A 16,633-nucleotide genomic window follows, 5' to 3' on the forward strand; every position below is an offset into this window, starting at 1 on the left:
TTGGTGTGGCTCAAAGTACAATGTGTAACAAGGCCCTGTCTACACTACAGAACTATTGTTTGTATACACTAATTAAGAATGCATGAATAACAAATCCCCAAAGAAACTCACCATAATTTAAAATGCATCATTTCTTCTACAAATTTAACTATTAGAAGATCGTTCCAGATACGTTTAGTGCACTTTCTCCTTATTCTCTGAAAGAGAAAGTAGCCAGATGGACTTGCTTTGAAATAGTCCACACACTGTGAAGCTGTAACTCTAACTCACGTCTTTATCTGGGCAAGCAAATGGATCCACATGTTCAATTGTTAAGAAAATGCAGGATATACACATTACAGATACTGTGCCATACTAGTGTAATCTCTCCTAATTAGAAGCTTCTCACTTGAAGATTCTTGGAAACAGCTCAACATCCCTGCAACTATCTAATGATTAAGGTGTTGTTGTCTTAAAGTGCCCAACTGTGCCCCTTTAAACTTTAAACATTCTCCTGGCATTACAAAAGCTGTAGCTATCCCTTGCTATTAATTAAGCATGTTACAAATTAATTTTATTTTGAGAATATTCTCATTTGGCATACCAATTTATGAAGTAACCAAATGTGCTTATAATTGCTCTCAATTGCTTTTCATCTCCTAGATGCAAGACTTTAATCTCAAAATGCGTTTGTAGGTGCTAAACAAATCACCTAGGTATAAAACCCTGTGTGTTCCCTCTCCCAGCTAATTTTATAAAACTGCTGTGAAGACAAACAATTAAACAAGTCTGTAAATTAGCACTACTAAACTTCATACATTCTGTTTTCACTGATCTCTTACAAAGGAGATAATCTTAACTCTTCCATGGCAGAGCCCAGACTCAGTCATATTTTTTACTACTGGCATGGAGAGGCAGGATCTAGAGAACAAATGCAGGGATATGGGCAAGGCAGAGTTTGGATAACAGCAAAAGCAAGCAAGAGCAAGGCAAAGCTACTGAATCCAATGTTAGCCTAAGAGGCCTGAGCCCCAGAAGCAGATAGCTGGGGTCGGCCAGTCTTTGCTGTGTCAGTTGAGGAAAAGCATTGCTGTCACTTCTCATTCTGTCTACATGCATAACTTCTCATTTTCTGTCTGCTGGTAAACCCAGCTACTCGGTCTTAGAGTGGAACGGTAGGGACATTATCTGGTCCCAAGCTGGAGCTGCATTTTTAAATTTTTGGGACTCCAAACCCACTGAGATCTTAGCACTATCTACAAAGTCTGCAAACATCTGCAAAAAACGAGCTTTTACTAGCTTAATATAATGAATCTGTGGTTATGATATTGTCTTTTCGTAGCTATAACAACAGACATCATCACTGATAAATATGTCTGTATCAAGATAGTGTTAGAAGGAGAAACATATATAAAGGCATAAATGTCCTTTGGCATGCTTTGCTCAGTTTGGTTTGTGTTCTGTGATAGGTTTAACTTTTCATTTTAAATATTCAAAATAGGCTTACGGTAGAATATATGTACTCGAATCCAAAGAAGAACAAAATCCATAAATTAAAAGGAAATGAATCTTGTTGAGTCTCAGGTTGATGATTTCAATTTTCAATGATCTGTTACAGCTCTTTTTAAGATTACAGAAGTGATGTAAACCACTAGTATTTTGACTGGGTTTAGCTCTTTCAGCTTTTTACACATGAAGAGGAAAACAATTCTTCCCCACAAAGCCGGTCAGTTACTGGAGAAATGATGCTAACATGAAAGTAAGGAAACCGTATTGTTTATTGCTGTTATAGATAAGACAGGTTATTCTGGTTACTGACTCCTGAACTCATTTTGTGTATTGTAGAGTTTAAGCAAAAGTATTTAATGGTTTAAGATCAAAATATTTTTGGTAAAGATGTTAATTGCTTAATCAGTACTCAAGAGAAAAATGAAGTGTTCTTCCCTTCAGCTCTACTAAAGCTGCCATTCAAAAAGCTTTTCAGGCTTAGTATTTCTTAACCCCAAAGCAAAAACGAAATACACTTTTTTATCCCCTAATTAGTATGTTTTACTCTTCAATTTTACAGAGTTAAACATTATAAATTGGGATCAAAGGGGAAGACTGTGCACTGGTATATTAGCTACTTAAATTATTTTGCATCCATAAATTACAGAATCAAAAATATGTCCTTCATCCCCTGAGCCTGCACAGGACACAGAAGGTAATATTCAACCTCTCCTTAATAATAATGTAAAGTCAAGAATTCCCCAAATTTCCTCTGGACAAAAGCCAAAGCATTATACAAAAGTAATGCTATATAAGAAAGAAACAGGATCAAAAAACAATTAACATTAAAGTCTGTGACAGCTTTACCAATAGTAGCACTCTTCCGTTATTCTTAAAAAGACAACAGTTGCATAAAAATATTTAATTCTTTAATAACTAAAAGAAGCTACCAAGTTACACTATATATTAGATTAATTGTGTAAATGGGAATGTACAAGCCATTGGTAACCACAAAATTAAGGAGAGCACATGAAGTTCCAAATATGCATTCTAGTGAGAGTTAATATTGTGATGCAACCAGAACAAGTAAGCTCTTTTAAAAATTACTATTACAGTGCGCAGATATAGTTTAATAGGCCGCACTAGGCACACCTACACATGAAATTAGTGTGCCTAAATAAACTCCAGCACCGTTTGCACTGGAGTTTATTGCTCCCAGGAGCAGTATATCCATGTGTGCCCAGGACCACCATATATTGAGCTAGGGCAGTGCAGCATCAGTTGGCAAGGGGCCCATGGGGCCAGCTTGCCAACTCAGGGCTGCTCCAACCTGGCTTAATGTGCTGCAGAGAGGCTACAAGATAGTGCTACAGGTAGCCCCCGCACTGTAGTCCCCTTGTGACCCAGCCAGCCCTGGTCACTGTCTACACATGCATTGCAGCACAATAAATAACTGTTGTGCAGTACTAGACTACAATGGAGCTAATTAGTACACTATGACCTAACAGCACCAAACATGTAAACGGTGATGCTTTACTGCAGAGCTTGGTCAACTCCACAGTAAAGTGCAATTGTAGATGCGGCTTGTATATATGAAATAGTACTTCCGATCTGAAGGATAATTCATTAAGAAAGCCTCTTGGATGCAGAATGTACTAATGGTGAAATGAAAAACTTTACGGTTTCCAAAACAAAGAGTTTCCAAAATAAACGGCTAGACCTACTCAGACTGTAACACTTGCAAGAATGCCTTGAAGAGGAAGTGGAAGGAAATATCTAAGATACTTACATGGCCTTGCTCTCACAGTATCTATACATCTGAAAGCCCTTATTTCACTTACTCTTGCAAAACCGCTCTCATGTAAAGCTATACCAGACGCAAAACTAGACACTATAGGCCCTGCTTTTTTTAAGTGTGTAGATAGCGATTTTACAGAGACAAAGTTACCTTTTAAAGTCACACAAAATATGTAGAAAGTGCATAATCATTTATAGTATGGAGAACATTTGTAATTTACATTGATGATTCAGGAATAGTTTTATATCCTAAAAAATAAGGACAAAAGCCCATACTAGTGATAGTGATGAGCATCTTGTCATTGTCCTAGTTACCTGATAGGTTTTCCTGAAGCTTATACTTATTAGGACTATATGGATTATTGCATAGTGCACATAACTGGAGATTGAGGTATTTCAATAAAACCTGCAGCTTGGACCTTCAATCCAATTCGGAAATTTGAATATTAAAAAAAAGCCCTCATGGGACAATCTGAATTTTCAACCTGTAATTAATTTACCTAGTATGATCCCTGATAATACTGAGAAACTGGCTAGCTTGAGTTCTATTACAAATATATGTGTTAAGGGAAAATCCTAAATGAAAAGTGACCAGTATTAAGTTTGTATTTTCCTATAATATTTACATATCAACCTCAGTAGTAAGATAAATTGAAGATCCATAATTGCTTCATTTTTAAACTGAAATATTTACTTACACTGCATATAACAATAGGCCCATAACACCTTAGATATAGGTCTCTGAAAATCTAACCTATGATCCCTACATGTCTGTAAAGCAATCTAAACCGTTGTTTGTTTCTTCTAAATAGACACTCTAATTCTTGTTACGAGAAATCTATTAAAGGATACTTATGAAGCATCATTTGAATTACTTCATATAAAAATAAGTTTTGGGTGAGATTTTTTTGGTAGGTTGAGTAACTGGACCACCAAGAGACAAACATATCAGACAATCATTCTCTATGCCCTTCAACATATTATTTGTCCTTTAATTGGAAAAAAAATGTTTTCTCATGAAGTGCAGAACACAATCTATACCTTCATTAAGTAAAATAACTTACCTGTGCTCATGTTATATTTTGGAAGATAAGGTTAAATTTCCAATTACATTTTTCATTCTAATGCATTCAGGAAATTTTCACAATAACAAATCTTGAGATTGCGATTTCCTTTTCAAGTACCTTGTTTCCAATTGCCTTTTTTGGTGGGAAGTTAAAAGTCCTCACTTGGTGGTATTTATTCTGTAATTTGTGATGTAAGCTTCTGAATTCTGCATATCTTCGATACACATTCCATTCATCATCTTTTATCCTGATATATACCTGCCAGAAAGATAACAAAAGATGTTTTAAATTCAACCATTACATTCTTTTTGTCACTATTTTATTAAATGACGTACACATATACACACACACAATTTTCACATTTGTGTCATAATGATAGAATCATAGAAAATTAGGGTTCAAAGGGACCTCAGGACATCATGTAGTCCAACCCCCTCCTCAAAGCAGGACCATCCCCAACTAAATTGTTCTAGACAGGGCTTTGTCTAGTTGGCTCTTCAATACCCCCAAGCATGGAGATTCCACCAGCTCTCTAGGTAACCTATTCCAGTGCTTCACCACCCTCCTAGTGAGAAATTTTTTCTTAATATCTTATTAAACCTCCCTTGTTGCAACTTGAGACCATTGCTCCTTGTTCTGTCATCTGTCACCACTGAGAATAGTCTAGTTACATCCTCTTTGGAACTACCCTTCAGGTAGTTAAATGCAGCTATCAAATCCCCACTCAGTCTTCTCTTCAGCAGACTAAATAAACCCAGTTCCCTCAGCCTCTCTTCATAAGTTGTGTGCCCCAGCCCCCGAACCATTTTCATTGCTCTCTACTGGACTCTCTCCAATTTGTCCACATCCTTTCTATAGTAGGGGGCCCAAAACTGGACACGGTACTCCAGACATGGCCTCACCAGTGCAGAATAGAATGGAATACTAATGCACCTAGTATGCTGCTAGCCTTCTTGGAAACATGGGCACACTGATGGCTCATACTGGAAGTTGTTGAATTTTAGATCCACAAATATATATATTTTTTCTGAATACAGTCATTACATTTGCTGGTTTTGTTTTACAGGTCATCAATCTAATTCTATTTTATTAAAATCAGTGATGACTTTAGGTGCCGAGTACATGGGGGGGCTAAGGGCCCTGATCACCCTTGGGAAGAGGGTAGGGCAACCACCCACCTTTAATTGGGCAGGACAATCCAGTCCTGACATGGGAACATCAAGTCCCAGTCCTGCGTTGCAAGACTCCAGGACATCATTTGTCCTGGATTCCCAGTATCGTGCAGGGATCCAGGTTTTTGTTTACCGCAGAAAAATGTGAGAAATGGCAGATTTCTCCTTGCAGGCTGTCAGAGTTCCAGCCTGCTAGGGACTGCTGGGAGTGGGACGCAGGGGGTGTCACATGAAGTTATGCACATATACACATGCACAAGACCAGGAAAACAGCCCCAGGCAGCAGTGGAGAGCAGCCTCCCCAGCTACCTGCAGGTAAATTGAGGGGGGCAGATTTAGGCCCCCATGGTGAGGGGGGAAGTGGGGCAGGGGCTGGGGGCACTGTCTAGCCAGAGCAGTGCATGGGGCCCAGGGTCAGGGTGGGGAGTGGGACAGAACCATGAACAGCTTGTCCAGGGTGTGGGGGCCTGGGGCTGTTCCTTGTTGCCCACCCAGCACCAGCAGGCACAGTAGCATGGAGCTGTGTCCCCTGCTACTGCTGGGTGGGCAGAGGGTGCCTTGCTATGGTGGCACAGCCAGTGCAGGGCTCCCAGAAGGAGGGCAGCAGGGTGGGGGGCCCTGAGCTCACAGTGGGAAGCCCACATCCACCCCCACTGGCTCTGCTCAGCTCAGCTCCAGCCAGGCTGCTGGTGGGAGGAGGGGGGGGCATCATTTTAGCTCCCCCCACTTGCAAAAATAAGAATCCATACCTATGGTAATGACATTCTAACTTATTCATTATCGTAATACATTTTGAGTGTAATTTTGTGATAAGATAACTATTAATGCTTTCTGTTTCCATGGTTCTCAGAAGGTTCTCCTGGCCAGTGCATAAAGGAAAAAATAAGGGGAAAAGTCTGACTTCTATCTAGTTAGTATAGTGTTCCAGCTTCATGTAAAGACTGGTAGTTATTGCTACTACATTACTAACTTTATTCATTATACTTATACTAACAGAAGCCACACATCCTTTGCAAAACAACTGTCTTTTTTAAAGACATCACAGTAAATTAGAAATAAAGTATTATTTGCAAAACAACAAAAAACCTCTCCTCTTGTAGATAATGTAAAGTACAACTGACATGTAATTTAATGTATTTTTTTTCTTTTTTGGTTTTGTTTGGTTTTGTTTTTCATGGAAGTACTACAATAATGTACTATGTCTTGGCATTTCTCTTGGAGATGAAAAGCCCACAGCAAACAAAAAAAATCATAAGAAATCCAGATTTCATTAATGATTCTGGAATAATTTCTCATTTAGGAAAGAAGGCTTCTACCTTTACAGGTGGGATAGACAATTCCTGGCTCCAAAACCCAGAAACACCACAGTGAACTCAGAGCTTGACACAACATTCAGATGAGAACCACTATCTTCTATTGTCTGACTTCGGGGATAGGCAAATGTAACAATTGCATAGCTAATAAACAACACCAAAATAAGTTGTTATAACGGAAGTGCTACATCTGCCTCATTCTATAGTGATACTGATGTAGCAAAATTCCTTCAACTTCAACCAGCTCATCTGGTGTCAGAGCTACCTGCACAGCTATAGCATAAGCAGATTTAACAGTTTTATAACAGCTGAAATGTGCTCCTGAAGAAAGTTTCCCTTCCCTTCCAGCAGCTAAAATGTACTTTTGTCCAGCCCTCTGTATTATTCCAGTCCCAGCAGTTCAGGAACAGTTTTACCAGTGGCTTTCTTTCTGCAGCATCTATGCTTTCTTATTTTTACCCCAAATTTTCTAATGTTAATAAACATGGGTCTTTTAAATTATATGCTGGGGCAGGTTAGGACTGATGACACAAGTCTTCTTTGACTAAACCCAATTTTTAAAGAGTTTCCAGATTACCAAAAGGATGATAATGTGAAAAAACAAAAGCAGTACTAATGGTCCTATAAAACAAAGAATGAACAAAAAAGAAATACCACCCCAAAATGAAAATAAGCAGGAAAAAGGCCAAAGCCCAAATATTGAAACCTGGTTGCCTAAAATACATTTTCAAATCCATACTGAGGTACCTATTTAAGTGACTGGATTTTCAATGTTGCTGAGCAATATTGAGCACTGATTATTTAGATGCCTAAATTTGGGGAGAGGGAGGACCTATGAGATATCATATGTAAGTAATCACAAACAGCCACATTAAATATGATGATAATACAAGAATACTTGGTTTTATATTAAGTGATGGAACTATACTGGTTTAGGCCTCAGTTCAACCAGATAATTAAACTGTTCCCCTGAAGGCAATGAGACATTTGACACATTATGCAAAGTATTTTTTTTTAAATACTTTTTACTGCTTATCCATCCTCCAAGTAATATGTTGTGCTTAAAAGCATATTAGTTCAACATGTAACTACAATTCATATTTTCCAGGATTCTGATAAAACAAAAAATGTTTAAATTATTTTAATGTAGTTATTTAATATGGAAATCCTAATTTCACTACTCAAGTACAGAGAAAATTGTAATTTGGTGAATCATGCAGTTCAATGTTACCTATTAAGCTGTAACCTGTAGTTAAGTAATTAAGGAGTCTAATACACTGTAATTGAAATTTTTAAACATTGCAAAAACATAGATTCACTTCTTTTATAAATTGCTAAAGGATTTCTTGCTGTTCTTTTAAGTACATAGTTATTGATTTCTTTGAGATTGTAAAGTGTGAAGAACCAAGAGCTCTGTGCCATATTGAATTTATTGACAATCATATAATAGAGTCTGAAAGGGCATATTAAAGTTTCTGCTTTGGTACGAGCATTTAAAGCTTTATCATCTCAACAGGGAATACTATTAACAAGCCAAGATATTTCAAGACAGTTAATCCCAACTCACTGGGGAAATCAAACAAAATAAGTCCTATCCTAAATGTTAAAAAGGTCGGATAATCCTGGTTTAGTTTAGTCATATAAAAACATAAACAGCTACTCTTGTAGGAATGAAACACAGATAACAGAACAAACACAGAAAAAGTGAAGAACAAAATGTCTGTCTTCGTAGGTGATGTTCTATTATATACCCCAAATCAAGCAACTCGAAGCACAGGTTGAAAACTTGACCCTATTAAATCAGTAAGAGCCTGTCATTGACTTTAATGGGACCATAATTTCCTGTGTGGTCTTTAATAAAGGGACTCAGCTAAATCTGTCATTACCAAATCAACAAATCAAAGATGAAAGCTATAATGAATTAGTGAATCTCAAGTCATGAGTATAGTAGGAGGGATTCCAATATCTTCGAATATTAATTAATCAAAGATGAATATTTCAAATAATAAAATATACGTAAAGTCATTTGAACCAAATTAAAATATAGGAGAAAGTGAGAGATGATCAGCTCTTAATAACCCTTAACAGAGTAGAATATAAACCACTAAAAACCAATATCTTAAGAAGAATAACATTACTTTTTTAGTGCTTACCTATGGATCACCTATGGATCTCCCTAAAAAAACCTTGCCTCCATTTGTGTACATAGAATATACTGGGACGGGTAATTAGCCATGTTAGTCTGAAGTCAGGCAGAAGGCAGGGTAGATCTGTACCTTTACAGACTAACTCAATCAGAGATGTATATCATAAGCTTTCATAAACAAAGGGGTTAGAAGCAGACCTGCTAAATAGAAAGCAGTGATTAGAGGACCAAGCGTAAGGAGGAGGGGAGAAACAAGGGGGTGCTGCTGAGAGGTAAGGTGGGTAAAAGAGAAAAAAAAATAAAGCAGCTAATCCATTGAGGGATTTTGGATTTATAAAAGCTAATCCAGGTAATGGGATAAGAATCCGTAGTCTCAATTTACAATATACTTGAACACAATCTAGTTGGTGATATCTTGTTCCACAATTTCCCATTCAAGTTTGTTTTCAAAATTTTGTCATCTAAGAACCACCATTTTGAGATCAGTGATGCAGTGTCCAGGGAGGTTAAAATCCTCTGCCACTAGGCTTGTAGGTCTTTCTGGTAGTGTTGCCAAGTCAGTGTTCATTCATTCTTATATATATGGAATTGCCCTATCTGTCCAATGTAGACAGCAGAGGGACATTGTAAGGAGGTGATAGTGTATATATTGGTAGAGCTGCAGCTAAATTAATCTTGGATCTTATAAATTGTTATTTGGTCCAGTAATGATGTGGTCTGTGTTGATGAGGGAGTACACAGTTGGTATCTGGGTCCAAAGCAAAATCTGGTGCATTGGTGAGAATAGTGTGCTGCTGGAGAGACACCATTTAAGGTTGGGGTAGCCTGTGAGCTATGACAAGTTTGTCACTCCCTCCCCTGGCTAGCTTGAGATGGTTCTCATTTTCCAGGAGTTGTAGTTCATTAACAATGCATCTGAGGTGTTCAAGCTGGGGGCCACAGATGACAACCAAAGGCTGTTCTCCTTGTCTCAGGGTTGGTATCATAGCAGGTTGAAGCAGGGTCTCAATCTGGCTCTGTTGGTCTGAATGGCTGCACATTTTAGGACTGTTTGCAGTTGCAGGAATCCCTGCTCTAGATCCTTAAGGTGTGCATCCAAGACAGTGGGATAGGACCAGATACCGAGTTTATTATTATGCTATCTGAGCATTACACAAGCACCCTTGTGAAGTAGGGCAGCAAAAGTGGTTAGGGGGCACACAACTTCTAAGGAGAGACTGAGGGAACTGGGCTTATTTAGTCTGGAGAAGAGAAAACCTGAAGCTAGACTGTTCTCCATGGTGGCAGATGACAGAACAAGGAGCAATGGTCTCAAGTTGCAGCAAGGGAAGTTTAGGTTAAATATTAGGAAAAGCTTTCTCTCTAGGAAAGCAGAGGTTTGGACTAGATGACCTCTTCAGGTCCTTTCCAATCCTAATTTTCTATGATTCTATGATGAAAACTTTGTCTGCCCTTTACAGCCTGAGACAAAAAGAAAGTAATTCACTCAGGAAGTCCAGGACAAAACTAAAACCAGGTCTCCAAATTTCTAGTCCAATGGCACTTCACATCTAAACAGGGTTTGATCAGGAGGAACTAGTCATAGGGAGGGCTATACCAGTTGTAAGAATCATACCACTTGCAGACAAGGAAAAAGTGGCTTTAATATTTTAACACTAAGATTTATTTTTAGAAAGATTTTTTTCATTATTATTTGAGGTTCATAAATCACAGAGAATCTCTAAGAACAGTCTCCAAAATATATAGGCTTATTGGAACAGTAAAGATAGAATAAGCGAGAGAAGTGATATCCTGCTCTCAGCTCGATCGGATTTCTCATCTTTTTGTCAGTGCTGCATATGATTGATTCCAAAAATTCAGAGAAGGTCCTAGGGATCAGGAGGCAGAACACTATTGATTTTGGTGGCAATCCTGAAACTGGAAGGACAGGATGGACACATGAAACCCTCAATATGGTTAGCTGATCCTAAAGCTTCAATCAGCTGTTTAATCAACTACCAGCCAGAGACGCACTCCATTTCAGCCCTGTCCAGAGATCAAATGCATTTTAAGAAGTTGAGAACTTGCACAATTTAATTTCCAAACAGGAAAAAAATAAAAAGGTATTAAAAAAAAGAAACCAATTCTTGGTATGATGTGGTGGAAATGAGGAGCTGAGGTATGAGGGTGGAAGGGAATAATAAGGGAACGGGAATGTGTGGGACAGAGAGCCTGAGCAGGAAGGCAAGGAATGGGAGGAAAGGAGAACAATAAAGGAGCATAGAGAACCCCTACCATTATGGAAGAGATGGAAGGGCCCAAGGGGCTTCTGAAATGGGAGGGAATGGCACAGAGGTGATTTTGGGGGGCAGAAGGAAAGGACTGGTACTAGGGTGACACTGGTGTGTATAATGAACTAGGCCAGGGACCAGCAACGTTTTACAGCTGGGAGGGGCAGTGCGGGAGGGAGCACACAATGACCCAGCTTGGGTTGGAGGCAGGCAGGCAGAACCCAGCTGCTGCCACCACTTCTCCACACTGCTCACTACAGCCCTGGCTGCCCAACTGCAGCACAGCACAGGCAGAGCTCCTGCTCCACTGTAGCCCCAGGGCACAGTTCCCTCCCATGCCTGTCCCTGCCCCACACAAGACACCAGTCTCCCCACTCTCTATTTGCTCCCCTCCTGTCTCCTCCCACCAGTGCCTGTTCCCCCCCACTCCTGCCCCTCCTCATGGTTCCTGCCCCCCCGGCATCTGCCCCCCTTTCCCCCATCCGACTTGCCTCTCCATTGTCTCTGCTGCTGCCTCTCCTTCCCTTGCCACCTGACCTGTCTCAGCCTCCACTTCTCCTTTGCCTCTGCTCCCCCCCACCCCACTGCCACTTATCCTCTGGCCCAGGTCCTGGCTCTAGCCCTGCTCCAGCCCAGGGCACAGAGCACATGGTTGCTGCAGCTCCAGCCATGCAGCAGCCGCTGCTGCTGTATGGCTGGGACAGGACCAGAGCAACCTAGTGCTCCACACCCTGGGCAAGAGTGGGGCTGCTGCTGAAGGGTAAGTGGCAACTGGGGGAGGCGGCAGTAAGGGGGAAGAAGCAAGGGCTCCAAGGCCAAGCCTGGATAGGGACCACAGTGAGACCTGCAGAGCAGTCATCTGCTCTGCCCCCACCACCCACCACCTTGTACTCTAATCCAAGATAAGGGACTTTTCCCCCTCCATGTTAGACTGTTAGACTTTTCTTAGATTTAAGTAAATGTGGTGGCATAGGCAGAACTAGCTCAGTTATCTGTACAGCTCTGCCTTGTACTATAGACCACATCTGGCTGGGGCTTCAATTGCCCTTCTTAAAGGAAGTAACACTTGATTACTTTTGCTGCTAGGCAACAACTGAATGAATGTATAGATTTCTAATATTTTCTGAAAGCATTTACTTTAATGATAAACCCACTCTGTGTGTCTTGCTATGCTGTACTAAAAACAGTATATTTCTTTTCTACAAGTGTCAAGGATTCTATTATTTTTCTGTTTTTGTTTAACAAACTGCACAATCTGGAGTTACAGAGATGAGATGCTGAAAACCTGAAATATTTCTTTAAGCACATTAAAGGGTGAAAGTCATCCTTTTACCCCAGGCTTAATTTGAAGAGCAGGCACTGAAATAAAAATCATACAATGATACAAAGTACTGTCTAGTGAACCCGCCATGATCTTAAATTTGCAAGAGATTAGGAAGGTTCTCCCTTCCTATGTTTTGGACTGATGAATGGGTTCGTATTTACTCAGTATCATTCCAACACAAGCACTGTTCCTCTATTTTAACACTAAACTGAAGAAATATAGGTTACAAAGTGAAAGATACTTGGTGCGTGAAGTTGTCTACAACACCTGACATCTCATCATACAATGATGAAACAGCAAAAGCAATACGATTTGTTTGAAATAACACATGCACTGCATAAGAATTGTACCAGTCCAAAAATTAGTACAGTACTTAATAGAGACAATCCTCTGGATTATAAATTCCAATTATTGTTTTAACCCAATATTTTACAATAAAAAATATGCAATCACTATTTATGCAGTACACAGCCTATGATAGTTACATGGCCTTCTGCCGTAGAAAGAGTGAATAATGATAATATAGGACTTCCTTACAAAGGGAAATATAAAAGTGCATTCACTCACTTCAACAAAATCTGGCCTAAACTAGTACTTTTGTTTTTTATTAAATTTTAAATGTTTCTTTCCCCAGCAATATATTTAATTTCTAACATTGCTTCTTTAGAGACCAGTTGTAGAGCTCCAAGAAGTTGGTTTATGATAAAAAACCCAGCTAACTGCACCAGCTGAAACTGGAAAAGCAAAAGCAAGCTTCAATAGCCTGGGGAAAACTGCAGTGAAGTATGATTCAAGCTAGCAAAGTAACGCTGAAATCAATTCTTGTTAATCTATCATGAGAAAGCAGATGAATAGTATCCACAATTTGAACATTAAATATTAAACCTGTGGCTGCAGGAAGGCATTTCTTCATGGTTTATCTTATGCATTAGCAAAGCTAAAATGGCTCAGGAATGTTTCTCTTTTTTTATGCCAGTTCTAACAGAAACACAGATTTTCATTTCTCCTCATATGGATGTTCTTCAGTTTGAACTTGCTCTTTGACAGATCAGTAACTGAAGGCAACTCCTGATGAATTCGTAGGAGGCCAAATCTGTTTTAAAGGTCTAACAGCAAAGACCAACAGCAGAGAGAAAAAGAAAAAAAAATCTCAAAATATTGAATAATAGGGTAGTGAGTTGCATATAAACTGCAGTACAGGGTCAATGAAGCAATAAACTAATACATAATACAGCATCATTTTCAAGTAACAGTTGTATTACCATGACATTTAATAAAATGATTAATCTACAGACTTGGCCTTCCAGTCAGCTGGGTGAACTAACAAACTTGTAGCTATTGTATGTCACTAAATCAGTATTTTTTATCATCATATTCTCAAAAATTAAAAGGAAACATCAGGTTATTGACTCCAAACTGATGTTTTTCTTTCCTTCTTTGATAATTTTCATAAAAATGTAGCAAAATTAAGTAAAGCAAGACTTCAAGAAGCGTTATTCAAGCAACAGGTTATATTAGCACTTCAAGAATGATTTGGTGTATATACAGACGTTAGTGTTTCTCTCTTATTGCATCTCTCTGCTTTTGATTTATATGATTTTATTGATACAATTCAATGATAATTATAAATGGTGCGTTTAAAATAGTTTTATAAATTATGATTTTTGGTATAGGCAATGTAGATTCATATCCACAACATATTCCTCATACTGTATGCAAAGAGAATATAGGTTTAACAATATAATGAAAAACATATTATAAAATAAATAATTTAAGGTGTTGATAAACTATTCTAAGTTACTTGGGTACCACTGAGTTCCTGTAGCTTATAAAAGTTTTTAAAATGAGTAGCAGCTGAGTTTGGTGCTATACTATAATCAGAAGGTACATTAATTAAGATGTTGCATGGAAGTTGCAAAAACAGATTCTCTTCATCAGGTGCAAGTATACCCTTCCATGTTCCTCCTCCCTTCTCAGTGTACTCTTCATAAAACTAGCTATGTATTTTCAATCTATTTAGAAAGCTATAATCAAAACAACTGGAAAAAAGGTGTAAATAAAGCAGAAAAACACAGCAAGAAGTAACAGAGCAGGCATTTTTCAACTCACCTTGTGGACAATGTAATTCTGTTTAGAACATAAATCCAAGGTAAATTCTCTAATGTTATCCCCAAAGTGTCACAGATAAAAATGAATGCAAATTATATTTTGACACAGCTGCACGAATGCATTTATGGTTGTTAAGTTCCCTCTGAAAATCATCCAATTTACGAATTTCTGCAGTAATCATTTCAGAGTAATGAAAAACACACAGAACAATGGAATATTTCAGCTGTGATATGAGCAGCTTTTTGAGTCTCTTTCCAATGTTCATTTAGAAGGGACATATTAGTAATTAAAAGGAGCAATCTTTATCTCAACAAAACCATATTTTCACTTACATAGAGACCACAAACATTATAATATGCTTTAATTTGTATGCTTTATTTACCACTTCAACATTTTGGAAACCAAGAGAATTTATAAAAATAACCAGCACATAGGGTATGTCTGCATGACATACTATAATGCTATACAGACTTCCCCACAATGTCAAATATAGTAAGGAAATGTACACACAAGCTTAAGCCTCATTCTACAAATGAGGACAACCTACGAGTGACAACCTCATTCTAGCAATTAGAGGAGGATTGTGGGTGGGTGACACCTAAAACATTGTTTACATGCATGCACACTGGATAGCTAAGATAATATTGGCCTCTCCTGCAGCTGTTATCTAAGAAACCTCATGCTGAAGTCAGTAAGACTTCCTGTAGAATGCAGGACCTGGCCCATAGTCTTTGAATGGCATAATTTTAAAAAATAACTTTTGAACATTCTCCCACATCATTGCTTTCCCCTTCCTTTGTAGATATACATTCAAACATTCTTAACATATGTAAGATGTCATTCAGGTGGTAATTTAATGTATGGAGAAATGTCAATTTTATCCTGTAGGATCATAGGAAAGTAGGGCTGGAAGGGACCTCGCAAGGTCAGCTAGTCAGGCTCCCGCTCAAGGCAGGATCATCCCTGATGGGGATTATCTCAACTAAGTGTCTGTCTAATGTGCTCTTGAAAACTTCCAAGGATAGAGGTTCTACAGTTTCTCCAGGTAGCCTGTTTCAATGCCTGACCAGCCTTGTAGCCAAAAAGTTCCTCCTAATCTCCAACCTATATTCCCCTGCTGCAGCTTTAGGGCACTGCTCCTAGTCCTGTTCTCCAGGTCCACAGAAAACAGTCTTTCCCCATCTTCTCTGTAAATCACCATTCAATTATTTGAAGACTGTTATCAAATCCACCCTCTTCTCTAGACTAAATAACCCTAGTTCTTTCAGCCTTTCTGCATAAATCACGCTTCCCAGGCCTCCGATTTTTTTTTCCCTTTACACTAGACTCTTTCCAATCTGTCTACGTTCTTCCTGAACTGTGGGGCCCCAAACTGGACATAAGCCAGGTGTAGAATAGAGGAGAAGCTTGATTTGCAAGTGACATCCCAATACACTGCTGGTGGTGGTAGTGGTGGTTTGTTTGTTAAATTTCATCTAAATAACTGCAGACCATTCCTCCGGTCTATACAGGACATTCTGGATCCCACACTGGCCCTCCAAAGTATCTGCAATTGCACTTAACTTGGTGTCATCCACATATTTGCTAAGCATGCACTCAATCCCACTGTCCAAAATGTTAATAAAAATATTAAATAACTAGCCAACTACCCATCAAGAATGATGGGGGTGGGGAACAGATAGGGGTGGAGCCCTGTCTCCTGTCCCGCCCCCATCCAGGCCCATTCCCCCCTTCCCTCCTGCTGCTTGGTGTCCGGGCCCACTCCCCCATTCCCTGCCGTGGTGGCGGGGGGAGGAGAGGAGCAGACCCGGGCCCAATGAGGGGGGCGTGGGGGAGAAGAGGGCTCAATGGTGGGGAGAAGATGGCCTGCCGCGGTGGTGGTGGGGGGGAGCAGCAGGCCTGGGCCCACACAGCAGCAGCAGGGAGACAGGAGGAGTGGGCTCAGGGCCAACAGGGGGAGGGGGCAGT

The 16,633-nt window shown here is 39.4% G+C and overlaps 1 protein-coding gene across 2 annotated transcripts in view; it reads right to left on the reverse strand.

Annotated features, from left to right (window-relative positions):
• Positions 1 to 16,633, reverse strand: part of SNX29 (sorting nexin 29) — a 453,573-nt gene that overhangs the window by 120,953 nt on the left and 315,987 nt on the right. For both annotated transcript variants that reach the window (XM_090023172.1, XM_090023173.1), the window contains one exon: positions 4,449 to 4,589. In XM_090023172.1, the coding sequence (XP_089879298.1) occupies positions 4,449 to 4,589 (141 nt within the window). The remainder of the gene's footprint in view (positions 1 to 4,448; positions 4,590 to 16,633) is intronic.

This window comes from Crocodylus siamensis, chromosome 12, assembly GCF_052110815.1.
Source record: "Crocodylus siamensis isolate JL-2025a chromosome 12, ASM5211081v1, whole genome shotgun sequence".
In the NCBI taxonomy this organism is placed as follows: Eukaryota; Metazoa; Chordata; order Crocodylia; family Crocodylidae; genus Crocodylus; species Crocodylus siamensis.